This window comes from Scardinius erythrophthalmus (assembly GCF_964197995.2).
Source record: "Scardinius erythrophthalmus genome assembly, chromosome: 11".
Taxonomy (NCBI): domain Eukaryota; kingdom Metazoa; phylum Chordata; class Actinopteri; order Cypriniformes; family Leuciscidae; genus Scardinius; species Scardinius erythrophthalmus.
In genome coordinates, this window is record NC_138231.1 from 27,522,661 (window position 1) to 27,550,240 (window position 27,580).

Sequence of the window (27,580 nt, forward strand, 5' to 3'; positions counted from 1 at the left end):
CGGTCACTGGCATTATCCAGAGAGGAAAATGCGGGTGACACAGATGAGCGCGTCCGCGCAGAGTAGGGCGCGTTCCAAGCCTTCGCAACTTCTTCGTGTAACTCAGGAAGAAAAGGAGCGGGCTTAGATTCCGGAGAAGTGCGCTCACCAGGGAGGAAACTACCATCCAGCCGGGTTCGAGAGGGGGGCTCCGGTGCAGACCACTCGAGGCCGAGGCTCGCCGCGGCCAGTGCGAGTACCCGCATGAGCTCCGTCTCAATGTTGGCTCTCGTTGAGGGCTTGCGGGCAGGAGGCGCGAGATCCTCAAAGCTCGCCCAATCCTCGCTGCCTGAAGCTAGCAGAGAGCAGGAATCCTTCTCCCCCGACGCGGCCTCTGAACCGACTTCCTCTGATGAAGCGGCGGCAGACTGCGGGCGCTGAGCATCAGGAAGTGATTCGAGAGAGGCCGGTGAAGCTGGCGGGCGAACCGGCGAGCTTGGTCGGGCTGGAGCGGGTTCCGGGACCCGCTGCGAGCGGCGCTTTTTACGGCGCGGCATCGCGGCGGTGAATGCAGGCTTGGAAAAGGATGCCAGGCGAGTCCTCAGAGTCACCATCGGCAAAAGCTCACAGTGAGGGCATCCGCCGTCAGCGAGCGCGAGCGCTGCATGGTCCTCACCCAGGCAGGAAACACAGATGACGTGCTTGTCTCCCTCGGTGAGTGGGGCTCGGCACGAGCCGCAGGAAGGCATCTTGAAAAAGACGCAGCTCTTTTAGGGGTGAGTGTTGCGAAGAACACACACACACACACACAGAAAAGCAATAATATGAAAAGGATATAGGCGTCGGAAAGCGCAGCAGGTACGGCTGTAGAAGGCGGCGTTGGCCAGCGGCTTCGAGGGCTCGTCCCGCTGATGTGCTTGCTTCAACGACGCTGCTTCCGTGATCCAGCGATGCGTGCGCTTCGCTGAAGAGATTAAAATCAAGTGAGTCAGCCTTCTCGAGCTCCTTTTATAGAGGTAAGCCACGCCCGTTTCGGCGGGAAGTGGCGAGGAGGGCGCGAAGCGCCCTCATTGGCCTGATGTCATCCCAGGCCTCGCTCGATAGGCTTAAGCAGTTGCCGCAGAGCAGCCAATGAGCGAGCAAGCCGTCTCGCCATAGCTGTCTGCTGCTGCCGCAACGCGTTTTACATATATGAAAATTAAAGGATAATTTTTTGCTTCAGTGTTTCGTGAAAAGAGACTTTTCCCGTAGCGTTTTGATAAAACGCAGTACGAGAGGACTCTCGTAAGAGAACGCAATGTTTGATTTCTCAAAATGGTTTTCACGGGATGAATACTGATACTGTAAGCTTTCGAATGATACCAAATTTATGATGATTAATAAAATATGTAGGGGGGAAATTTAACAAGTTAAATGTATGACATAAATTATGAACTTTCTATTGACAAAGTGACAAATATGACAAAGTGAATTTCACATGAATATTAAGCAGCTCAACTGTTTTCACCATTGCTAATAATAAGAAATGTTTCCTGAGCATCAAATCATATTAGAATGATTTCTGAAGGATCATGTGACACTGAAGACGGGGTGATGATGAAAATTCAGCTTTGATCACAGGAATAAATTAATAATAGCCTATATAAAAAATAAAGCAAGCTGTTTTAAATTGTAATAATATTTTGCAATATTAAGGTTTTTACTGTATTTTTAATCAAGTATGGTGAGCATTAGAGACTTTCAAAAACATGAAACATCGTGTCGAGGCCAATTTTGAACGGTAATATTTGATTATATTATATTAGGAACCAACTGAGATCAAACAAGAATATAGAATCAATTCAATGTTCATTCAACAGTTGAACATTGTTCATTGTTAACAGTTCATTCAAATGCATAATGAATTTATGAAGAGTTCGGTTTACTTAAAACATTTTTTTTTAACAGTTTTTTTTATAAAGTCAATATAGACATGTATATTGACTTCATAAACAAACTAAAATTCGTTTTTCCATTAAAAATATTTTCTAATAAAAAAATATCGGTCCAATCAATATACCAACCGGGCTGCACGTGACCCTTAGCGAGTTTCCAGTGTTTTTTGATTGACTCTGTCTCAAATCCAAGCAGTTACTCTAGTCTGCATGTTTGAGCTCAGCTGACTCAAACTCTTCTGAGTTCGCCCTGAAGCGCTCTCTCAGTAGGCACTAGGCAGCTCACTGGGATAGAGGACACAGCCTGTGGGTTTTCTCCGGGACTCCCCACACGCCCTGCAGTCTCTGAGTTGAACACATGCGGGATAAAGATGGCTTGAACAGCAGAAACAGACTGGGCTTCTGGAAACTTCTCACTGCTCTTTAAGGCTCGAGGGAGGAAGAAAGCCTCAGGAAGATCAAGCAGAAGGTCTGTTGTTTTATCAGTTTAAGGATTTGTGTGGTTTTACTAATGCAAAGTTCTGTGTTTGGAAACCTTTTAGAACAACAGGTGAGCTAACAAGAGGTCTGTCAATTATTACATTTTTTACAAAAACATTTAACATTCATACGTTAATAGTTTTAAAAATCTCAATTAAAATGTAGCCTATAATAATATACCATTTTGACCGTATTTTAATGAATATGTTGTGAATATTTTTAAATATAGGCTACCAGCAGTTATATGTGCTGGTAAATTACATTCATATTGAAGTCAGTTATTGATAGCAATTTACATGACACAAATTTAGTAATGTAATCTAGAATACTCATTTTAGGTAATGTATTCTGACTACTTTTGGACTACTTTTTGGATTACTTTTTAAATTACGTTTGACTTAACTAATTAATCTTGTACCATATTGATAAAAATACAGAGAAAAAGGAAATATTTTCCATTATTATTTTCAACAACATGAAGTGCATTATATATTACATTACAACATGGTTTCCCAGACTGGGGTTTGTGAGTTTAATGAAAAGCTATTAAGTAAAAACATCATACAAAATTATACATTAAAATATCTCATTTAAAAATAAAAACAATCAAAATAAAACATTTCCTGTTGGGTGCAAAAATACATTTATTGTTCATACATTGTGGAAATATTTTCAAGGCATTTTGAAGATGAACATTCAGTCAGCAATCAGCCGTGAGATCTTTGTCCCAAAAGATGAAAAGCTACTGGTAGCCATTGAGGTGAGGAGAAGGATGAAGAGGAAAGGACTGTCGTTCCTCAATGCAAGTCACAAGAGGGACTACTCAACTTTTCTCTGCTTGTCAGGTAATGTGTCTTTATATTGTGTCTTTAAGTATCTCAGCGAGTGAGTTTGAGAAATAAGTTTGAGCCATCAGAAGTCTTGAAGTTTAATGGAGACATCATTGACTCATGTTTCCATGTAGTTACCAACAGTCAACCAGCTCAAGTTCTCATCACTAAAGTTAAGAGGTATCCGGGCACACGACAGTTTGCTAAAAGATCTCAATGGTCTGTGGAGCAGCTTCGCCAGGTCAATGGCATCAACCCTGATAAGGTGACCGTTCTTCTAAATGCAGCTTTTTATTCCAAGTGCATTCCATTATTCTGACTCCTCTGAAAATTTGTTAGGACACTCCTGAGTTCGACCTAGTGTTCGATCGCACCTCTGATCAATGGGTGGCCGGCTCAGCTGCAGAGAAATGCATGTTTGTGCAAGTTCTTTATCATGCTTGTCAGAACTACTGGGAGGCAAAGCTTGGCAAACCATCGACCCCTGGAGAACAGAAGATACCAGGAGCTCCGGAGAACAAGAAGAGCCCTGATGCTCCATGCCAAACTAACTTTGTCAACTGTCAGCAAAAGCTAATGGGAGGTGAGTGCGTACAGGAAGCCAGATCGCTGTATTGACCTTTGTATGGAAAGCCTGAGATATGTAACAAAACAAAATGTATGTTTCCATATTTTAGATGCTTGTTCTGTTAATATGGTCATCTACCGCTGCAAGATTTTTTTGAAAAGAATGAAGAACAGTATGACTGCAAACCAGGGTCAGCTTCAGCGTGAAGGTTAGTAGGATGTGTGTGTGTGTGTGTGTGTGTGTGTGTGTGTGTGTATGCTTCCAAATTCATTGAGATCACGTTAGTGTCTTATTGTTTTGAAAATAATTTATACATTAAAAAAAAATCTAATTGAATGATGGTGGTGCAACCATCAAGGAAAAATATTATTTTAATACCATTAAATCATGGACAATATGGGTACACATTAATTAATAAATATTTACTTTTATAATTATAATAAATATTATTATTTTTAATTTAAATATCTATTTTTATTTTTTCAAGAACATTTATTATTGTTATTATATTTGTTGTTATTTCTATTATTACTAATATTATTATTATTATTATTATTATTATTTAAATATTTATTTTCAAGAGTGCTTGTTTTTTAATAATAATAATAATAATAAATCCTTTTCAAAGTGTTCAAGAATGCCTCTTTTTCTAATTAATTATAAAAATTATTATTGATATTATTTCACCATTTTTTTCTAGAATGTTTATTTTATATAATAATAATAAATCATTTTCAAATATGTTCAAAAAATATTATTTTTTAACTATTATTATTTCAAGATTTCTCAAGATTTTTTTCAAGAATGCTTATTTTTTATAATTATAATCATTTATTATTATTAATATTGTCGTCATTAAATGGCTTTTTTCAGTCATTTCATCCTTTTAATGAGGCTTTTTTTCTCCATTATGAGATCAGGATAGCTGTCACCTTGACATTTTTGACTTTATTAAAAATGTAAAATTCAGAAATGAAAACCAACATGGTCATCATTGAAGAGGTGTATTCAAGTCATTGTGTGTATCTATGAATAGCATTTTCATTTATTAGAAAAAAAAGAACATCATTGACCCCCCTAAGGTAGACAATGTATCACAAATGCATCTTTTAGGCAGTTCCATTGGTTTCCATCCGTTCCTGTCTGTGGAGTTGTGTGGGTCAGATCAGTCAGAGTCCAGGCAGGAAGAGAGGGCGCTTTGTCGACTGGTTGTTTGTAGTGTTGTGATAGATCTCTCGGCAGTGACAGAGAATGGCTCCATTGCAAAGAGGGCCTGATTAGTTCAGAGGCCACTTTGTTCAGATGAAGGCATGCACAGGGACACAAAGACAGGCGTTGAGGAGGGGGAGAGTAGCGGAGATGAGTATAGTGGCACCAGCCTTCACAGCGGATCATGGATGAATGGTGTGTAATGAATGGGAGAGGTGCCAAGCTGCCCTGGAGGCACAAAATGCAACGTCCCAGTCCACACACCTCAGCTATAATCATATACTGCCATGCCTGTTTCTTTTTGCAGTTAATACGATTAGTTAATGGCATTGCAGAATTACATTCCAAGTGTAGATGATTCCGATATATAGAATAAATAAGTGTGTTATTTGTAACTTCACACACCATACAAATCACACAGATTAATCACGAGTTACATAATCAGATTACTTTTCAAATAACTAGTAAAGTAACGCATTACTTTTAAATTTACACAGAATTTGACTAACTTTGAATCAGTAGAGAGCTGTGCCCTCTGCTGTACAGGCGTGCATTTGCATTTCCTTCAGCCTGAGGCTTATTCATTTCACCTTTGGTGTGAAAAGGCCTTTATATTTGTCAAAAATACAACCTTTTTTTTTTGTTATTAAAAAACAAGCAAGCCCAGCCCAGGTGAGAAAAAGTAACGCAAGAGTAACATAACACATTACCTTCCATAAAACATAACTAAGTAACACAGTTAGTTACTTTTTTTAAGGATTAACGCAATATTGTAATGCATTACTTTTAAAATTAACTTCCCTCAACACTGATTAAAGTTATTGGCTATGATCTCACATTCAGGATTCTTTGATGAATGGATTTGATGAATCTTTTGTAATATTATAAATATCTTAAATTTTATATTTTTAATGTGTCCTTGCCGTTCTCATCCCAAGGCGTCATATACTGAAGCTTTTGACATTTCGTCTACATCGAACGCACATGGCACCCTTTAGCGTCAATATATGAGACGCAGATAGATATGGGCCAGAATGCGCCTCCTAGCGGTCTAACCCTAACCCTACACTAGACCTAAACCTACCCATAACCGAACAAAGCTCTGTGCGTGTCATATTGACGCTAAAGTGTGCCATGTGCGTTCGATGTAGACGAAATGTCAAAAAGAGTTCTCAACGGGCCTGAAAATTACAACCCGACCCAACCCGACCCGGCCCGTGGCTTTTAAAGCCCGGACCCGATGTAACCCGACACATAAACATGAATTATCTGCCCGAACCCAGATTTTTTTTCTCTCTTACACGTATTATCATGACCAGCAGATGGGAATTCAAATCAACCTTTAACGTTCACGCCTTTTAACAATACAAACAACTGAAACAATAAACTTTAAATATATAAATAGGCTGTAGTAGCGACGGTGAATTCACCTGCGGCAAGTTTACTTCTCACCAACTCTCCAGGCTAAGCCTGTTTTATACTTCTGCGTCGGACCTACGCCGAAGCCTCTACGCTGTAGGCAACGCGATGGTTTTCATTTATACTTCTGCGTCATTGTCCGCGTTGACGCGCAATTACACTTGCAGAAGGGAGCATGTGAAACCCGAGGGAGGGGTTCTAGCAGACCAATCACAGCGCTTGTGTCCGCGTAGAGTTGACGCGTTGTTACATTTTTGGAGAGGTGCACGTCAGGGTACGCCGAAGGGTACGCGTGCTACACACAGCCTACGACGTAGCTACGGCGTTAGTTCGACGCAGAAGTATAAAACAGGCTTAAAGGCGTGCACGCAGCGGCGTCAGGTCTGCCCCCGCCCCTCTCCATGATGCACGTTACACGCAGCAGCCAGACTTTCTTTACGGTGAACAGCAAGTTTAAGTGTGTAAAATAAGAGTTTTTGGAACTTGACTTAATGCTCATATGTGTTTGTGCTTGTGTCCTCAGCAGCAGTGGCTGTTAAAGCATCCAGGAGCAGGAGCAGGAGTAGCCCGTCCCCTCGGGCCGGGAGGAAGATGGGGAATGTAATGCGGAGGGCCAGTCAGGTTCTGAGTGAGCGCGGGGAGCGTCTGATGAGGGCGGAGGAGAAGACCGGACACTTCTTCCACGGAGCCAAGCAGTTTGCAGAAGCAGCTCAGAAGGTGAGCTGATCACAAGACCCATTCACTCTGATTCACTACTTAAGTTCATGAAACTGCGCACTGTCATATGAACAACCAGTCAGTGATACACAGTTGTGTTTATATATATATATATATATATATATATATATATATATATATATATATATATATATACACAGTAGTGTAAAGAACAAGTCAGAAACAATTATGGGTGGGTTGAACCATTTGAAGAAGAAAAAAAAACAGCATTCTGTATAAACTAGTAGCCATTTCAGTGAATTATATTTAATATGAATAATATTAAGCATCACATTTTCCTTTATTCCCTCAGCTGGCTCTGAAGCAGATTTAGACGTGTTCTGGATGACCTGCCAATAAACTTTTTTTAAACATAGCTTTTAATCCTCTGGTCTCTGGATATTTTACAATACAGCTTTCTCATCTAACTCAGATTTTGATTTTGAGTGTAAGGCAGTTGTTTCTCCTCGCCTGCAGACTGGACTTTTTATTTATTTTATTTTATTAATGTATTATTTTTTTTGCAAGCCACTGAGCACTTCAAGCAGCTGTGATGTGGTCTATCATGCTGTTCTGTCTCACCTGCAGATCTGTTCATTTTTTTACCTTTTCTACAGTAGCAGGTGGCTGATCCTCTTCTGCTGAGATGCGTTATTCCGCGAGACGATTTGTGTCTTTTTTTTTTTTTTTTAGTGACAGGAGTCTTAAAGGGATAGTTCACCCAAAAATGAAAATTCTGTCATTATTTGCTCAGCGTAAAGTTCCTCCTTCTGTTGAACAGAAGATGAATGTTGGTAACCAAACAGTTGCTAGTCCCCATTGACTTTCATAATTTAGAACAAAAATACTATGGAAGTCAATTGGTTTGGTTACCAAGATTTTTCTAAATATCTTCTTGTTTGCTCAGCAGAAGAAAGAAACTCATTCATGAACTGAAAGGAGAAATGCTGCACTTGTGTTGACTAATGATTTCAAATCTCTCTGTAGTCTCGTCTAAGTGGATTCATTTTTATTCTGCCAGCTGTACCCTAATATTACTGTTTCATATTGTAACACTGCTACTTTTTGTATCTACACAGTGTTTTTTTTTTGTTTTTGTTTTTTCTCAAATAGATTGCTACTTATGAGGTTGAGGTTCACTTTTGGTAATGTGTACTAATTTAATGCACGTTTTGCAATTGATTTATTTTCTGAAGCTTTAACGACTTTGTAGTTTTTTATTTTATTATTTATTATTTTTCAGCACTGAAAGTATAATGGTATTATTTAATATTTGACATTTAAGGGGGTTTCAGACAGATTCTTACATATGATACTGGTTGCCTTAACAGAGGTATGTTACTTCAATATTTGTGCAACATTAGTTATGTGTATAACACATTGAGATGATATCCTCATGAATGACGGTACCGTCCCTCTGATGTTCAGTTCTGCTCTGATCACATGAGGAGCCTGCTTTTATCTGCTTTTTAGATTTAAGTTCATTAGGGATGCTGCAAGCTCTTTTATAATTACAGCTATTCACTATGAACTGAATGTTCATCTATTTGAATGTGAATGTGTGTGGATAACACATTTTTGTTCTTCTGTCTTTGTCTCCTGATTCTATGTAATGTTATAACAGTCAGTCCGCCTTGTTTGTGATTGTGATCATCAGTAGCAGGAGCAACATGTCATGAGAAGCCAGAGGGTGTTTTCCGCACAGAGTCGGACACCCTTCATGTATGTGTGATGCATCCTGCTTTCTGCTGTTCTCCTTGTGTTGTCTTTGGTTTCATATTCCATAATATGTGTGTAACAGAGAATTCTATCTGTCCTTGTCTTTGACAGCTTTTGTCTGCATTTAAAAACATGCTAAATATGTAAACGCCCATCATTTGTACAATAAATGAAATGGGACCAACTTCGGAAAAGCCTATTATTGCACAAAATTTATGTGGTGGTTGTCTGTGCGCCTTCACACCACTAGAGCGCGCTCACACACAACCAGTTCAACATGCTGCAGACAAGCATCTTCCTCTGTGTGTGTTTGTGTTTTTTTCTATCCCGATGGGGACTTCAACCTGAATGCACACAGACTCACGGGGACTCGTGTCACAGTGGGGACCTAAATAGAGGTCCCCATGGGTAAACAAGCTTATAAATCATGCAGAATGAGTTTTTTTGGAAATGTAAAAATGCAGAAAGTTTTTTGTGATGGGTAGGTTTAGGGGTAGGGTTAGTGTAAGGAGATATAATATACAGTTTGTACAGTATAAAAATCATTAAGTCTATGGAGAGTCCCCACAAAGATAGTAAACCAGACGTGTGTGTGTGTGTGTCCTAATGTCTGAGACCACTCTGAGAATCTGTTATTCAGTCTAAAACCTGGAATTAATTTTAGTAAAATGCTAAGTTTTACTCATCTAAAACTTTCAAACCAAAGCATATATGATGGGGGGTGGGGGGATATTTAAGAAAAATCTAAGATTCTTCAATATTTCTATGGCAGTAATGGAAAAAGCAATTTTGTGAAGCAGTTGAATGTTCTGACGGACAGATGTTCTTGATTCCATTCCAGCTTGTGTGCTGTTTTTAGCAAAAGAGGGACATATCAAATGTAATAAAATGCCATTCTGAAATGTATTTTTTCATTGCATATTGTTTTAATTGAGCATTTCACTTAAACGCATATAATACATTTAAACTCATATAATACATAAAAATAAAAATAAAAAACAGAAAATAAAACATTTATTTAACTATAATATGTTTATATATGTGAACACAAGATCTTGACCAAAAATGTATGCACCTCTTGATGGAAATAAATGTTGTGATGTTATTTCCATCAAGAATTGCATACATTTTTGGTCAATATCTTGTATTGGCAATGCAAGAGTCCAGCACTCTGTAAAGTCTCCTCTAGCACATCCTAAAGACTTTTAATGAATTTAAGGACTCAGAGGTGCCAATTTATGTGTGAAAATGTGAAGATCCCTCCCAACCATTCTTTCACAAATTTGAGCCTGATGAATCTTGACATTGTCATCCTGGAATATGGCCATGATATGTCTTCCTATATGGTTGTTTAAGAAATGAAAAGCTACACACTCCATAAATTAGGATGAGAAGAGCTGTTGCCAAACATTTAACATGCTAGAAACATAATTATCACTGCAATCCAATCATAGACTCTTAAGCATTTGACTATTAAAATCCAAACAGCATTTTTTTATTATTATTATTATTATTATTTTTTTTTTTTTTTACATTTATGTGTGCGAATGTATACACCAATTATTCTGAATATTCATCTGTGGTCTTTTGAACTTTTTCATATTTCTAGTTAATAGGCTACCAGATGTACACATACACATATTGATTTTTTGTTTACTGATGCATTTGTGTTGGCATTTACATTTTGGCAAAGTGCTGGCGCGTGAAGTGCGTGATGAACAGGCACAGTGTGCAGCCGGTGACCTGCACGGTTGAAGCGCTGCATTGCTGGATCAGCATCTACTGCATGCAGCATCCTGCAGGATTATGTGCTTATGCTGTGACCAAATGAAGGTCAAGACTCACCGTTTGACTCCAGGATTGATGACTTGTAGGACTGTGCATGACACTGCGCAATTTAATTCTCTCTTATTTCATAATCTGGTGTGCTATAGATTATACCATAATCTGCCCCTCTGAAAAGCATCATGGTGATCAATCGATATGATTTAGCATTCTCGATGTGCATTGTGGGTGTGATATTGACCCGGAAGATATATTTCCAGAAGCACGAAGCCAGAGGTGCAGGTCGTGACTTTCTGATGGTGAGACGGGACTTGAACATCAATCGTGTATCGACTGGCACAGGATTGTCCCTCTTGAGTTTTAATGTTGGACCGGATCTTCAAATGACAACCAAATGGCCTTTAATGAATTTTGAATGGTAATTGACCTTAGAACTGTTTTGTAATTGGGTACTTTAGAGAGCATGTAATACAATGGACTTGATTTTTCTTAAACAGATCGTTCACCAAAAAAGCGTATATTCGGACATCATTTACTCAACCTCATGTTCCAATGTTTGTTCCAAACTTGTATGACCTTTGTTAATGTTAAAATTGTTCATGTTAGTTTACAGTGCATTAATTAATGTTAACATAAACAACTTGCGATCTTAAAATTATATTAGGTCTAGTAAGAAAGAAACATCGCCGTTTGATTAGCAATTGATTAGTCTGGGTAAATAAGCATTGACCTATCGCTGGAATGGAAAGTTTTTTAAATCATGGCGAGTGCTCGTTGTCGCTGTTCCTTTTCGATACAGTTCACTCGCATTGCGTTGGTTCACTAAAGCTTATGGGAAAACACACTCTTTTAATTCGAATCCTGAAGCCTGAAGCCTCTTAAGCTCTAAGGGCCCTGATGTGCCTGCTCGTCCTCCGTAAGCAGAGGGGCTGACAGCGCTACCACCTGCGTTCTGAACGGGGTCGAAAGCACTTTCGGCACGTAACCTTTTCTCTGCCTGAGGACCACTTTAAAGTCGTTAGGACCGAAGGTTCAAGACAGGAAGGTTCCACAGACAAAGCCTGCAGATCTGGTTTAGAGTTGGAGATCTGCAGGCTCTGTCTGTGGAACCTTCTTGTCTTGAGTTCAGAAGTGTTTTCGACCCTGTTCAGAACGCAGGTGAAAGCGCTGTCAGCTCTTCTGCTTACGGAGGACGAGCAGGCACATCAGGGCCCTTAGAGTGTATACTGAGCGCTCTAGCCGGTTCCGGCAATCAGAGCAGCTGTTTGTCAGCTTCAGAGGCCACACCAAAGGGCTGCTAGTTTCGAAGCAAAGGATTTCCAGATGGATTGTGGATGTAATAGCGCTAGCTTACAAGGCAGTAGACTTGACCTGTCCCCTAGGGGTTAGGGCCCACTCCACTACGGGTATGGCCTCCTCTTGAGCGTGGTCCAGTGGAATCTCTATTGCAGATATCTGTGCGGCGGCCAGCTGGTCCTCGCCGTCCACTTTCTTCAGATTTTACAACCTGGACATTCCTGCTCTTCAAGCACGGTTGTTGTCAGTCTAAGTGCTTGTGTACTATGTAGTCCGGCGAGTCAAGCTAGCCACTCCACAGTCGAAAGATTCTGATGATTCGGCATTTCTACGTGGCTTATATTGGCAGCCAACCCTGCCCCTTTTGGCAGGCGGAAATGCAATTTGTCTGTGAAAAGCACAGACGTGAAACAATCAGGCTTCAGGATTCTGAGAAAACAGGAGTTTTCCCCATACGTGTTAGTGAGCTAACGCAATGCTCGTTCCCGGTATCTCGGGGAACCATACATGTTATCAGTTATCTCTTGGCGCTCGTGCACAGACGAACGCTTCAATCAATAGCTTAAAGGGTTAGTTCACCCAAAAATGAAAATTATGTCATTAATGACTCACCCTCATGTCGTTCCAAGCCCGTAAGACCTCCGTTCATCTTCGGAACACAGTTTAAGATATTTTAGATTTAGTCCGAGAGCTTTCTGTTCCTCCATTGAAAGTCAATGGACGGCATACTGTTCACGTCCAGAAAGGCAATACAGACATCATCAGAGTAGTCCATGTGACATAAGTGGCTCAATATTAAGTTTATCAAGCGACGAGAATACTTTTTGTGCGCAAAAAGTAAACAAAAATAACGACTTTATTCCACTATTAATTTCCTTCTCTCTGGGCCTCGAGCTATTTCACGTAGTGTTTTTGCACAGCGCATCTGTGTTGTACGTCACACGTAGGCTCACTATTGGCCGACGCTGGTCATGTGTGATGCGTGTGACGTACAACACAGACGCGCTACGCAGTTACGAAAGAAAGCTCTCGGACTAAATCTAAAATATCTTGACTGTCCTGAAGATGAACGGAGGCCTTACGGGCTTGGAACGACATGAGGGTGAGTCATTAATGACATAATTATCATTTTTGGGTGAACTAACCCTTTAACGCCATTGCGGAGACTCTGTTCGTTACAGTGAAATCACAAAACAAAATGCACTCAAACGTGTCCCTGCTCTTGATATAAGCTACAATCATTGATGAACACCTTTGGTAATTGTTTTTTATGAGAAAAAAAAAAAAATATATATATATACAAGGGTGGATTAGAACCCAGAACCTCTCTGACACGCTTAACAAAAGTTCTTTCACTAGACTATTAAGGAATTACTTTACTCGTTACTTAAAAAATGTTGGTGTAAATTTAAAAGTAATGCGTTACTTTACTCATTACTTGAAAAATGTAATCTGATTGCATACCTCAAGTTATTCGTAAAGGCCCGTTCACACCAAGAACGATAACTGCTGTATAAAGATAACTATATTAGCGTCCACACCAGCGGACGATATCATTCAATTTATTCTAAGCACGTGCTTGTCTGTCACTTTAAATGCTTGAGCTTGTTACAGCAGGATGGATTCTGATTGGCTGTCAATGTTTTTATTGTTCATCAGCTGGATAAAATCATTCTGAAAGTGATTCCAATTATATTGTTTCTCTGTGCTGTTATCGTTATAGCTGTGATGTGAACTCTGCTATTTTTTAATATTGATATTTTTTTTTAGAACTACATCTTTATAGTTATTGTCCTTGGTGTGAACGGGCCTTATTGCGTTACCCCCAACACTGTTAATAAATTATGTACAGGTAGAAGTATTGTACATTGTGTTACCAAAAATAGCGCTGTCCATTGTCATCTTAGCTTCAAAACAATAATTTAAATATGTTTAAACATAAACAGCCCATAATTCCACCTCCTGATGAAAATTGTATTTGTCACTGGTGAAAATGAAGACCTAGAAAAAGCGATTAGTGGATGGAGAGATCATACACCCAGTACACAAACAACATCATTCTTACCCAGAGTTCTCTCTGTTCCAGACAAATGCTGTGTTAGGGATGGGGGAATAATACAATTCAATTTGTTGCTCATAAGAAAACAGAGAGTAGAAGAGCAGGAGAGAGAGAGAGATATTGAGAGAGATTTAGGCCAGATGTTAGTTAACGGAAGAAGTGGGACAGGAAAGTCTCTCTCTCTCTCTCTCTCTCTCTCTCTCTCTCTCTCTCTCTCTCTCTCTCTCTCTCTCTCTCTCTCTCTCTCTCTCTCTCTCTCTCTCTCTCTCTCTCCCTCTATCTGTGTCAGAAGCCCATCAGGTCCCACACCAACGGATTAGATGAATTCTCAACCTCTCTGAGGGGATGTCAGACCCACCAACAGACATGCAGAGAGAAGAGATGGTACTTTATCAGACTTCTTGCAGTTGTCAGGTCATACTCGTATTCTAATCTCCAGTCTGTACCTACACAAGTACAAATGTTAAAGGACTAACCCACTTATTCAATCTCCATATGATTGATTTACATTACAGATTAATTAAAGTGGCCATTAGACATGGGCTTATTGAGTAGAGTTAAATGATGTAGCCATAATCTCAGGATGGGTTAAAAGTCCTAAATTAGTTGGCACTGATAGCCTCTTGGGCAGTGCGCCAACATACAGCACCATTGCACTTCGGGCGACTGAGTTCGAGTCCTGGCTCAAGGACCTTTCCCGGTCCTGTCCCCCGCTTTCTCTCTCCCACTTCGCTTCTTGTCTACATACTGTCCTAACATAATATAAGGCAAAAATGCCAATAATAAATCTGTTTAGATTGGTTTAGAGCCAATAGAATATAAAGAAAAGGAAAAAGCTTTTTGCAGTGTAAATCTCATGGGCCATGTTGAAAGTTCAGATTGGTTCATGTTGTTTTCATATAGTTTTGAAAAACGTTTATACCCCCCCCCCCCCAAAAAATAAAATAAAAAATAAATAAATAAATAATCGAAACTGTAATGTGATGCAACCATCAAGTAACAAGTAACATATTTTCCTTTCCACAAACATTGTTTTCATAATAAAATATATTAAAAGTTAAAAACTTTTTCACAAATATCATGAATTATTAATGTAGAAATATAATGGATTTTATGTCCCTATAAAACATTCTGAAACACTTGACAGGCTAATTCCCATGTCCTCAGTCATGTTTTCTCTACTTCACTTTAATTTAAAAATAAAGGTTACACATACATTTTAAAATAAGCAATTTTAATTACTCTTTGACACAAAATGCAATTTATTGTGGTACATTATTTTTAGTTTATGTCCCTCAAACTCCAGTCCACCCTTTTACATTGGTGCTACTTGCCCTTTAAAATCTTAAGCAAATGATCTAAATCACATGACTTGCTAGAAGTGACATAATATAATTGGAGGGAAAGAAACTTAAAGAACAAAGTATCAGTCATAAACCTTTCTCTCTTTTCCTTATTCTTAGAAGACTTGTCTAATGGTGTAAAACATAACATGTCCACCCGGTTGTGTCAATTTATATTCGGCATGAAAATGCATGAACATTTAAATTTACAATTGGATTTTATATAGCTATTAAAATTAGCTGTTATTCTTCTGCTGGGATGTTGATATTTCCTTAATGGGCTTTATTAGTTTAAAATATCCACCCTGTTACACATTGCCATGTAACTATGCCATTTAACAGGGTGGACAAAAGTCATAGAATGTGAAATATTTGGTCAGGATTGTTTGGTTATACTCGCCTGAGTTTGACCAATGTGTCTTGTTTTTTGTTTTTTTTAATGATTGACAGACCAGACATTCTCAGGTGAAACGACAGACTTCTCTCTGTTGAAGTACACCAGATTCTACAATCATTTAGTCCATTTAAACCCCACCTTTTTCTTACAATCAACTGCAAGCCCGTATTCAGATCTGCCTCCATCCAATCAACAACCAAATGATAGAACATATCCTGTACATCTCAACTTGAATGTGTTTTTGAATAAATTATGGAGTGGCAATGACCCCACTGTCACTGATCTAATAGTGAAGTGCTATTTAGGACACTATTAGAGTCATGGAAAGAGTGTGGAACAGCTGACAGAGCAGGTAGGGTTTTGCGCTATCAGTTGATTTCTCACAGGCCTTTCGCCAGTGACTCTGCGATATCTCTCACAGTAGGGCCATATGTTTCTCTCCACCTTCCATCCCAGCCAAACCTCTGGTAACCTTCAAAATTCAAGTGCTGCCAAGCCTCCGTCCTCTGAGAGATCACTGTCTGTGTTACTGTCTCTCTTACCTGTCACTGTCTCTCTCTCTCTCTCTCTCTTCGGACTGAGGAATACCCTGGTGGAGTCGCGTACCTGTTCTGATGTTATCGTTGGTGTATAAATCATTACTCTCTTTTTCTCCTGGCAGTCATATCAAAAACTTTTTGTTTATCCTTTGTGACAGCTTGATCTGGTTTTGAAATCAGTTTCCTATGTGGGTTAAAACAATGAGTGCATTTATGTATGGGACTAGAGCCAGGCAGAGGACAGTTTAGGTAAATAACAGGCAGTTCTAAGCTTCTTTGAAGATCACATCCTTAATCCCTCGGCTGGTGATTTATGAAGGGAGAGGTAAGTGTGCACGCGCGCATATGGGTTCATGGTCAGGACGCTGCACGGATATTGAGAGGTGGAGACTTCACCGCGAGGTCAACAGTGTTGATTTCATCAAAAGCATGGCTGAAACTCGGAGAGCCTTTCAGTTGAATGTGAAAAGTCAAATAGGCTTCACATCTGTATATCAAACCATTTACAAGAGGCATTTTTTGGGGGGATTTTAACTCTAATTTACTAATAAATATAGTTGTTAAATAGTAAATATAAATAAATATAGCTAGTAAGTAGTTACACACAGTTCCACAGCAGAACCGTTACGCATTTCCGAGCAGCTCAGTGGTATTTAGTTCATGAATTAATTCGTTTTTTTAACTTTGAGTGAATGATTCAATGAACCACTTGCTTTGTTACTGAATGCATCATTATTATTTAAAGGGACTATGTGTAGCTTTTTAGGTATTTTATTATCTAAAATCAATATTTTTATTCATAAATATGCCCTCAATGGTGTACAAATACATATGCCAATGATCAGACTAATCCTCGTAAACAAAGAATTTATTATCTTTATATACATGGGACGGGTAGGTCCACGGAGGCTTCCATGTAGTTCCGCCATCTTGAAAAACGTCTCGGTTACTGATGTAACCCTCGTTCCCTGAAGGAGGGAACGGGAGACGTAACGTCGACGTGACGACGTAATTGGGATCACTTCAGGGAGCCCTATCAACTTCGAGTGTCTACAGAACGAGCCAATGAAAGTTGGCGTACGTGAATCGCGTCACGCGCCCCCGCCCCGCCGCGCGGGTATAAACAGGAAGCGGGCGCACGCACACATTGTTTTTCGCTGAGGAGCCGAGATTTGTGACGGCCATGCAGCGATGGTCAGCAACGGTGGCGACGGGACGTTACGTCTCCCGTTCCCTCCTTCAGGGAACGAGGGTTACATCAGTAACCGAGACGTTCCCTTTCAGTCGCTCACGTTCGACGTAACGTCGACGTGACGACGTAATTGGGATCCCATGGAAAACGCCACGGTTGCTGCCACATCCAGCGCCCTACGCAAGACTCTCAGACCCCCAACTGCTGGGGCGGAAGACCTGCGTAGAGGGAGTTCAACTGCTGTTCCATTATACCCCACACAGCGGAACTCTTGGATAACACTGGGAAAGCGTACCTCTCCAGGGGAAAGAACGCTGCGGAGCCACATCCTGCCCGAAGGGAGGTAACATGTGGAGAATACACATATGGACTGGCCGAGGGGGCAGTGCGACATATGGAATGTCACTGGGGTGGCTCCACCCGAAGGGGGAGACACACCGGACAGTGACGGCAGAGCAGACTCTGCCAAGGGAAGACATGGGCTCACCGCAGGGAGCTGGTCGTGGAAGAATACACATATGGGATCGCCGCAGGGATCACCACATATGGAACCCAGCCTAGCACAAGTTACACAAGCATACGAGCACTAGGCCTGGCGTCGGACGCTCCGCAACGTCCGACTGCCGAAGGGGTGCGGAGGAACTCACAGGGTTCGCCAAAGGGGAACTCGACTGGAGTAAAAAGCGCACGTATCCGTTCCTAGGAAGGGAGTGGCGCAGCAAGCCGACACTAGAGCGGGAACTTCGGTGTTACCGGCTAGTAGAAGCGAGCACACAGGAAGAAACCGGCTCAACACGTAAGCTATAAAACCTAGCGAACGTGTTAGGTGTCGCCCAGCCCGCAGCTCTACAGATGTCTGTCAGCGAGGCGCCGTGAGCCAGCGCCCAGGAAGAAGCGACACTCCTAGTGGAGTGGGCTTTCAACCCAGGTGGGCAGGGCACGCCTTGGGCTTCGTAAGCCAAGGCGATGGCATCCACTATCCAGTGGGCCATCCTCTGCTTGGAGACAGCCTTCCCTTTCTGCTGGCCTCCGTAACAGACGAAGAGCTGATCTGAGGTCCTGAGGCTTTGCGTTCTGTCCACGTACAGACGCAGAGCGCGAACGGGACAGAGAAAAGCCAGGGCTGGGTCTGCCTCCTCCGAAGGCAGTGCTTGCAGGTTCACTACCTGGTCCCGGAAGGGAGTGGTAGGAACCTTGGGCACGTATCCGGGCCGGGGTCTCAGGATGACGTGAGAGTTATCCGGGCCGAATTCTAGGCACGATTCGTCGACCGAAAATGCATGCAGGTCCCCTACCCTCTTGATAGAGGCCAATGCAACCAGGAGTACTGTCTTACAGGACAGAATTTTTAACTCAGCAGATTGCAGAGGCTCAAAGGGTGGTCTCTGAAGTGGCGAAAGGACCAGAGACAAGTCCCAAGAGGGTATAGAGAGTGGGCGAGGAGGATTCAGTCTCCTCGCTCCCCTCAGGAACCTGACGATCAGGTCATGCTTTCCCAAAGACTTACCATCAACAGCATCGTGATGTGCGGTAATAGCGGCAACATACACTTTAAGGGTGGAGGGAGACAGCCTTCGCTCCAGCCCTTCTTGCAGGAAGGAAAGCACGGCTCTGATCGAGCAAGATCGGGGGTTCTCCTCATGAGAGGAGCACCAGTCAACGAACAGGTTCCACTTCAAAGCATAGAGGCGCCTCGTAGAGGGGGCTCTAGCGGAAGTGATGGTGTCAACTACCGCAGGGGGTAGGTCACTTAGAACCTCCGCGTCCCATCCAGGGACAAGACATGGAGTTTCCAGAGGTCTGGACGCGGGTGCCATAGGGTGCCCCGACTCTGAGAGAGCAGGTCCTCTCTCAGAGGAATGGGCCAGGGAGGGGCTGTCGCGAGGAGCACTAGTTCCGGGAACCAGGTCCGGTTGGGCCAATACGGCGCAACTAACAAGACCTGCTCCTCGTCCTCCCTGACTTTGCACAAGGTCTGTGCAAGAAGGCTCACTGGGGGAAACGCATACTTGCGAAGGCCCCGGGGCCAGCTGTGTGCCAGAGCATCCGTGCCGAGGGTCCCCTCGGTCAGAGAATAGAACAACTGGCAATGAGACGTGTCCGGGGCGGCAAACAGATCTACCTGAGCGGTCCCGAAGCGCCTGAAAATCAGCTGGACCACCTGGGGATGGAGTCGCCATTCTCCCGGTAGCACCTGCTGCCGTGAGAGCTCGTCGGCTGCACGGTTGAGCAGGCCTGGAATGTAAACGGCACGAAGTGACCTCAAATGCTTCTGACTCCAGAGGAGGAGATGGCGGGCGAGTTGTGACATGCGGCGGGAGCGTAGACCACCTTGGCGGTTGATGTACACAACGGTCGCAGTGCTGTCCGTACGGACCAGTACGTGCTTGCCTAGCAGCAGCGTTTTGAAACGGCTCAATGCAAGACGTACTGCTAACAACTCGAGGCAGTTGATGTGCCAATGCAGTTGAGGCCCCGTCCACAGACCTGAAGCTGCATGCCCGTTGTACGTGGCCCCCCAGCCGGTGGTAGAGGCATCCGTGGAGACCACAGAGTGCCTGGACACTTGTTCCAGGGGAACACCTGCCCGCAGGAACGAAGGGTCCGACCACAAGCTGAGAGTTTGGCGACAGTGCGGAGTAACTTGGACCCGGCACGAGCCGCTCTGCCACGCCCATCTCGGGACTCGATCGTGGAGCCAGTGTTGGAGCGGCCTCATATGAAGCAATCCGAGCGGCGTAACCGCGGCTGCAGATGCCATATGCCCCAGGAGCCTCTGAAACAGTTTCAGTGGTGCCGCTGTTCTGCGTTTGAGCGTGCTCACGCAGTTCAACACTGACTGGACACTGGCCTCGGTGAGGCGCGCTGTCATGCTGATCGAGTCCAACTCCATACCGAGAAAAGAGATCCTCTGCCCGGGGGTGAGTTTGCTCTTTTCCCAGTTGACCCGAAGCCCTAGGTGGCTGAGGTGACTGAGCACCATGTCCCTGTGTTCGCACAACTGCTCTCTCGACTGGGCCAGAATAAGCCAGTCGTCGAGGTAGTTGAGGATGCGAACACCACGCTCGCACATGGGAGCAATGGCCGCCTCCGCGACTTTCGTGAAGACGCGGGGCGACAGGGTCTGCCCGAAGGGTAAGACCTTGTACTGATATGCCCGTCCCTCGAACGCAAAGCGGAGAAATGGTCTGTGTCGAGGGAGAATCGAGACATGAAAGTACGCGTCCTTCAGGTCGATCGCTGCAAACCAATCTTGGGGACGGATGCATTTGAAAATGCGTTTCTGCGTAAGCATCTTGAACGGTAGCCTGTGAAGGGACCGGTTCAGGACGCGCAGGTCCAAGATTGGTCGTAACCCACCACCTTTCTTGGGTACAATGAAGTACGGGCTGTAGAAGCCGGTCTTCATATCGGCTGGAGGGACCGGCTCGATCGCGTCCTTCGCCAGTAGGACTGCGATCTCCGCCCTGAGCACCGGGGCATTGTCCGCCAGAACACGGGTGAACAGGATGCCCCTGAAAGCAGGGGGGCGCCGGGCGAACTGAATCGCATAGCCGAGTCTGATGGTACGGATGAGCCAGCGAGACGGGCTGGGAAGCGTTAACCAGGCTCCCAGAGACCGAGCAAGCGGGACTAACGGCACCACAGACGTACCCGGGGTGGGGCAGCGCGGCGGAATGCAGGGACCCGACTCGGACGGCACAGTGGCCCGAAGTGGGGTCTGAGTGTGTGGTGCAGCACATACCTGCTTCCGTCGAAGGGCAGAGTGAGTGTGTGGAGGCGACAGCACGTCCGGAACACAGCCACTGCTGCTCGCTGGCGATGAAAGAGGGGCTCGGGAGTGACAAGGCATGGCGGCGTCGTCGACTGCCAAGCGCACCCTCTTGGGGCCCAGAGGTTTCAGAAATTGCTATTTTTTTGAAAATGTGGGTACCACTGACCCGTGGGTCAGTGGCGGAACAAAAAGAAAAGGAAACAAAAGATTCTCCGCCCGGCCCTCCACCGGGGGAAGGAGTGGCGCCTTCGCCATCTCCTGAAGAGCAACTTGATCCACCTCTGGGCCGCCCGTCTCAGGGTCGTTTGCACCGTCGCTTGCCTCCTGGTTTGGCAGCGGCCTGGACGGGCGGGGTCGGCTTCCTGCGGCTTGCTCCACGCTGAGGCCTGGATGATGGCTGCTGCTGCTGGGGCTTAGCGGGAGCGGAGGACGCCGCAGAAGGCCGACCACGGCGACGAGCAGACGGAGGGTCTGCGGCCGGCGGACGGGTGGGAGCAGCAGGGGTCCGCCGGGGCAGGATGTGCCGGATGGCCTCCGTCTGCTTCTGTGCGGCCGAGAACTGTTGGGCAAAGCTCTCGACCGCGTCGCCGAACAACCCAACCTGGGAAAGAGGGGCATCCAGGAACCGATATTTATCGGTGTCCCTCATATCCGCCAGGTTGAGCCAAAGGTGGCGTTCCTGGACCACCAGAGTGGACATCGCCTGACCAACCGAACGTGCGGTTTCCTTCGTCGCCCGGAGGGCGAGGTCGGTTGCCACACGGAGCTCCCGGAGGAGCTCTGGGTCAGAACCACCCTCGTTCATGTCCATGAGCGCCTGGGCCTGGTGGACCTGCAAGAGCGCCATGGCATGGAGGGCGGAAGCAGCCTGTCCACAGGCCTTGTAAGCCTTCGCCGTTAGACCGGACGAAAACTTACAGGCCTTGGACGGGAGGCGTGGATTACCCCGCCAAGAGGAAGCGGACGCCGGACACAGCTGCATCGCGACGGCCCGCTCCACTGGGGGGATATCCACATACCCCTTAGCTGCCCCGCCGTCGAGGGTGGCGAGGGGTGAGGAGCCACTAGAACGGCTTCGGGCACTATACGGTGCCTTCCACGTCCTAGAAAGCTCCTCATGCACTTCTGGAAAGAAAGGTACCGGGGCGGCGCACTGAGAACCAGCACGGCCCGCCCCGAGAAACCAATCGTCCAACCGAGAAGGTTCGGGACGTGGTGGAGGATTCCACGCAAGCCCGACCTTCTCGGCGGCCCGGGAAAGCATAGCAGTCCATTCTGGATCCGGCTTGGACAACGCTACACACCCCGAGGGGGGCAACGCAGCCGAGTCGTCATTTCCAGAGGACAGCTCCCCCTCCGATGCTGCGATCGACATCTGGTCATCAGCCGGAGCCCCAAAGGAAACGGTTGGTCGTTCCGGAGAAGGACCAAGGCGTCCACTAAGGGGCTCCAGTGGCGACAGCGCTTGTGAGGCGTGAGGGGCCCGCGGAGGATGACTCGACGGGGAAGCCCTCACGGTAATCCTCAGATCACCCTGGTCATGCGCCAAAGTAGGTCTATTCTGCGGGGCAGAATAGACACGAGATCGGGGCATAGGCGAGGGGACTGCACCTCCCTTGAGGTAAGCAAGTCTCGATCTCAGCGCTGCGATAGTCATATTCCCGCAATGGGAACATGAACTATCCACAAAAGCTGCCTCCGCGTGTTGAATGCCCAAACACGAGAGGCAACTGCTGTGGCCATCTGCTGGCGCCAGGGAACGACGGCATCCAGAAACGCACAAGCGGAATGGCATCTTGAAAAAGACGCAGGGTCACGCATGTGTTGCTCTTTTAGTAAAAAATAAAAAAGGATTTAGAACTCTCTTTTTGTGTTGAGGCACCCAGGGGTAGCCGCAGTGTGAATGCACACACAGGGGAAACGCCCACCGAACCGACACACACACACAGACACAAACACAGTGCTGTGAAAACAGCAGTTGAGAGCTGCAATGCTCGCGGCCACCGCTGATCGCGCCGTCACACCAACACAGGAACAGAGAGAGATGATCCTCTTTGAAGTCTTCAAGGCTGATTCTCATAGACAAAAAAGTCTCACAGAAACTCGGCTCCGAAGTGAAAGACAATGTGTGTGTGCGCCCGCTTCCTGTTTATACCCGCGTGGCGGGGCGGGGGCGCGTGACGCGATTCACGCACGCCAACTTTCATTGGCTCGTTCTGTAGACACTCGAAGTTGATAGGGCTCCCTGAAGTGATCCCAATTACGTCGTCACGTCGACGTTACGTCGAACGTGAGCGACTGAAAGGGAACTATAGTAGCAGAGAGGGAAAAAAAGTACTAGGCCAACGCGTTTCCACAACGCGTTTTCGTTCATAACCAGCGTCACGTGACTGAAGCCAGCAGAAGCGGAGGCGCAGAGCAGTGGGAGGCGTCACTGCCCCGGCAAGTTTAAAAGGATGCACACTGCACGGTTATTTATACACCGTTCATTCATACATATGCTGAGTCACAGGATAAGGAGTCCTCGTCGTCGAAAAAGTCCAAAATAGACCGTAAAAGGAAACGTGACTGGAGATTACGAAAACAAGGGTAAATGTCGGTATAGCTAATGCAGGAGAAAGCTTTCAAAAGAGACCCTGAAGTTGCCTGCTTTATTCTTTTAGACAGGTAAGTCAATGTTAGGGTCTTAATTACAAGCTTTTTTTTCATTGCTTGGTTGTGTACTTTATTATATAGACAGTAGAACATTAATAGTTAAAAGTTAAACAGGCTCTTTGATGAATAGCAGCTATTGAGTAAAGTAATGTTAGAGAAGGCTCTGATGATGATGATATCTAACAATGCACGTACTTCAAAAAATATAACGAGTAAAGAAGGCATTACTACTAATTACCATAGTTAATGGTTTTCACAGTCAGTAATTGATAACTGTAACATTCTTTTTTTCATTGTTTCAAGTTTCAGTTTGTTTTAAATAACAAACCTGTTCACCTGAAGAAAAACTCGAAGTGCTATTATAAGACATCCTGTCATAGCTTTTTGGTACATAACGGCTACCGTAGATGCAACGCGCATTTGAAAAAGTGAGGCGCTGGAGAGCATTATTCGTTTGAATGCAAAATACAATTTCACCACTAGATGGGAGAAATTCCTACACACAGTCCCTTTAATAAATAGCTTAAATTGATGACTCGCTCATTAAGAAAGTGACTTGCCGCCACCTACTGTTAGTTTTAGTTTCAAATGTAAAATTTTCATTAAACTTTTTCCATCATTTCATATTTTTATATTCAAAATGCATATTTGCAGTGTAAATACAGTTATGCCACCTGAGTTGTGTAGATACATCTAAGGCCCCGTTTACACGTACATGGTTATTTTGAAAAACGGAGACATTTCCCTTCGTTTACGCCCTTCGTTTACACGCAAACGGAGGATTCGCCAATGAAACCGATTCTTTCTAAAAACTCCGGCCAGAGTGGAGATTTTGAAAATCTTCGTTTGCACGTTTGCATGTAAACAGAGAAAACCGGAGTTTTAGGTAGCGACGTCAAAGAATGTGACTATTTTCGGGATTCTGATTGGCTAAGGTGGGCTTGAGCTTCTCGTTACACTGCCACCTACAGGTTTGGCATGCTCTTGACAGCATAAACACAGGTTCGTGTGCACGATGTTATTTTTGAAAACGAAGAGGGGTGAAATGTCCGTTTATGAAAATAGCCACCTACGTGTAAACGTAGCCTAAATGCCACTTCAGATGCAGCCTCTGTGCAAAGATGGATTTTGTTGATATTTCATTTGACTAGTAGAAGCATTATAGTATCTTATTATTCTAATTGAATTGATTGAACAATGGAGCCAGTTTACTGGAAATAGAAAAGTTAATTTATATCGTGGCATCACACCAACTGTTATTTTACTCAGAAAGTTCTAAAGAGTAACTTTCTGTCAGTAATTTTTGTCGGACAATCATTTGAGGTTGTCTTCCGCAACCAAAGTTGTTGTTTGCTGTTCTTAGCACAGTTACTTAGCTAGGGCACTTAGTGTTTGTTTTGCTATTTGCTTGTGATGTGTAAATTTCATAAAAATCTATTGTATAATTAAAGCAGCATTCCTTTACTTCCCGAAGTGCTTCTCGGTCAGATTGCATCATTAGTGTTATTAACTAAAGGAGGTTTTGAGGGCGATGTCTTCCCTAATCACTGATTGGAGTGTGTGTGCAGTGGCTTTTCCACTGTTGCCATAGGTGATTGATTGGTTCGGTTTTGTTTTTATGTGATTACCAGGGCTACATCATATTCTCAATTTTACTATTGTGAAAATGTGAATGATTAAAAGTGACGTATTGATATTCTGCTCACGGCTGCATTCGTAGAGACCATTTGTGGCAATTGTTCTACGATCAACTTGGCTTACAATGCTTTTGGGAAACACAGCCCAGATTGGTCAGATGGCTAAGTCTGTTGTGATTGGTCTACTCTGCTCTGATTGGTCAGATGGTTTAGTCTGTTGTGATTGGTCTGCTCTGTTCTGATTGGTCAGATAGCTTAGTCTGTTGTGATTTGTCTACTCTGCTCTTATTGGCCAGACAGCTCAGTCTGTTCTGATTGATCTACTCTGCTTTGATTGGTCAGACAGCCCAGTCTGTTTTGATTGGTCTATGATTACAGCACATGTAAGTAACAAAACGCCTATTACCATGTCTGAATTTCAGCTACAGGTTCTTTCTCAGCACTTGATACACATTGATACGGACAGTAACAATGGCGTCGGTTTTACCATATCAAGTCAAGCCCGAGTCCTCATCCTTTGGAAGTGCATGCAATGTGGATTAACTTTTGCTGCACAGGAAACAGAGTCTTCTCAACATGTTTTTGCTAGAATTTGCTAGTAATTGCTAGAATATCAATGTTGTGTCCAAGTTATGTTTTAAATTTGAAGTTGATATTACAAAAAATGTAATACAAAATCTTTTTCCATGGTAACACAATGTCCAATTTCAAAACGGTTTTCAGGGGATGAATTTTGAGTGTTAATGCTTTTGGAACATGATTACTAAAATATGTAACGGGGGAAAAGGCAATAAAAAAGCTTCAGAGATACTGACAGTTAACAGGCTATATAAAAATGTACTAAAGCTACAAACTATATAATGCAAAAGTGTTATAGCCTTCAGATTATGTTTATTGTAACAATGGGAATACTGCTAGAGTAGATGAAGTATGACAGAAATGTGTTGTTGAATTAAAGTTTTTACACAAGCTTTGCTTTTATTGCTATGGTGAGCTATAGTTTGAAGCACTGCCATCACAAACATATTAAAGCCAAAAAACAAACAAAAACAATGCTCAGCTTTAGCACTCATACATATCTTGTAAATCTTTTTAAATGTTTAATTCACATAAAATCCAATTGTCTGTTTTGTGGCCTCAATAGGCATAGGCATAGTTCTGTCATTACAAAAAGAGTCTATGGCAAGTCTGTTCACAACAGACTGTTTGTCATTTATTAATCATGAAAGCCTAGTTGTGCCTACAGCCATCTACTGAGCTAAAACACCAAGATGTGATCTGCAGTAAAATCAGTGCCGAGGGTTCCTGGTGTCCCGTGTTTGTCTGGGCATGAATCCATCGTTGGAGCGGCTGGAGCTCTGGGCAGATGGTTGGCATCAACATACAGCCACTGTTTCAGCATAACTTTCCCCCATGTGTCCTCACGTCATCAGATCAGGCTATGATGCTCTCAGAGAGGACAGAAGAAGACTGAGAGAGAAGATTAAGGAATATAAAAATATAAAGATAAAAAATCACGCTTTATTTTGATAGTCCACTTTAGACATTCTACTAACTATAAGTAACTCTTCCACTACATGTCAACTTACTCTCATTAAAGTATTAGTATAGACTGTTAAACAGGTTAGGGTTAGAATGTTGGGGTTAGCAAAATAAGTTGGCATGTAGTTGCAAAGTTACTTAAAGTCAGTACAATGTCTGTTGGCATACCATCAAAATAAAGTGTTAGCAGATATTAAAGGCAGGGTAGGCGACTATGTAGAGTTGTAGACAGACACCAGTCACAGAGCACCGCAAACAAACATCAGCCACATTTTACAGTTCCTCCTAAACCAAAACAACAAGTTTATGCTGCGTTTAGCCATAACTACCGCAATAAATAGATTGTTCTTCTTGGAGCGGTTTATCCTCAGATTTGAATTCATGCCTTTCAATGGCAACACTGTCAACGGTGAAATGAATCTGCAGCAGTCAGGTGGTACAGGTCAGAGCTCTGTAAGTTGTTTACGTTCATTATTGTTGTAATGTTACTGTATGTGCTTTGGGA

The 27,580-nt window shown here is 43.6% G+C and overlaps 1 protein-coding gene across 2 annotated transcripts; it reads left to right on the forward strand.

Moving 5' to 3' along the window:
• Positions 1-2,064: 2,064 nt before the first annotated feature.
• On the forward strand, positions 2,065-7,859 carry stxbp6l (syntaxin binding protein 6 (amisyn), like). Of its 2 annotated transcripts, none has more exons than XM_081378257.1 (7): positions 2,065-2,382; positions 3,071-3,238; positions 3,358-3,488; positions 3,563-3,806; positions 3,901-3,999; positions 6,943-7,136; positions 7,450-7,859. In XM_081378257.1, exons 2-7 carry the CDS (start codon positions 3,082-3,084, stop codon positions 7,468-7,470), a joined length of 846 nt encoding a protein of 281 aa, XP_081234383.1. In that variant the 5' UTR covers positions 2,065-2,382; positions 3,071-3,081; the 3' UTR covers positions 7,471-7,859. The 2 variants fall into 2 exon arrangements, with proteins under 2 accessions (XP_081234383.1, XP_081234384.1); XM_081378258.1 differs by having other exon boundaries at positions 6,946-7,136.
• The last annotated feature ends 19,721 nt before the right edge of the window (positions 7,860-27,580 follow it).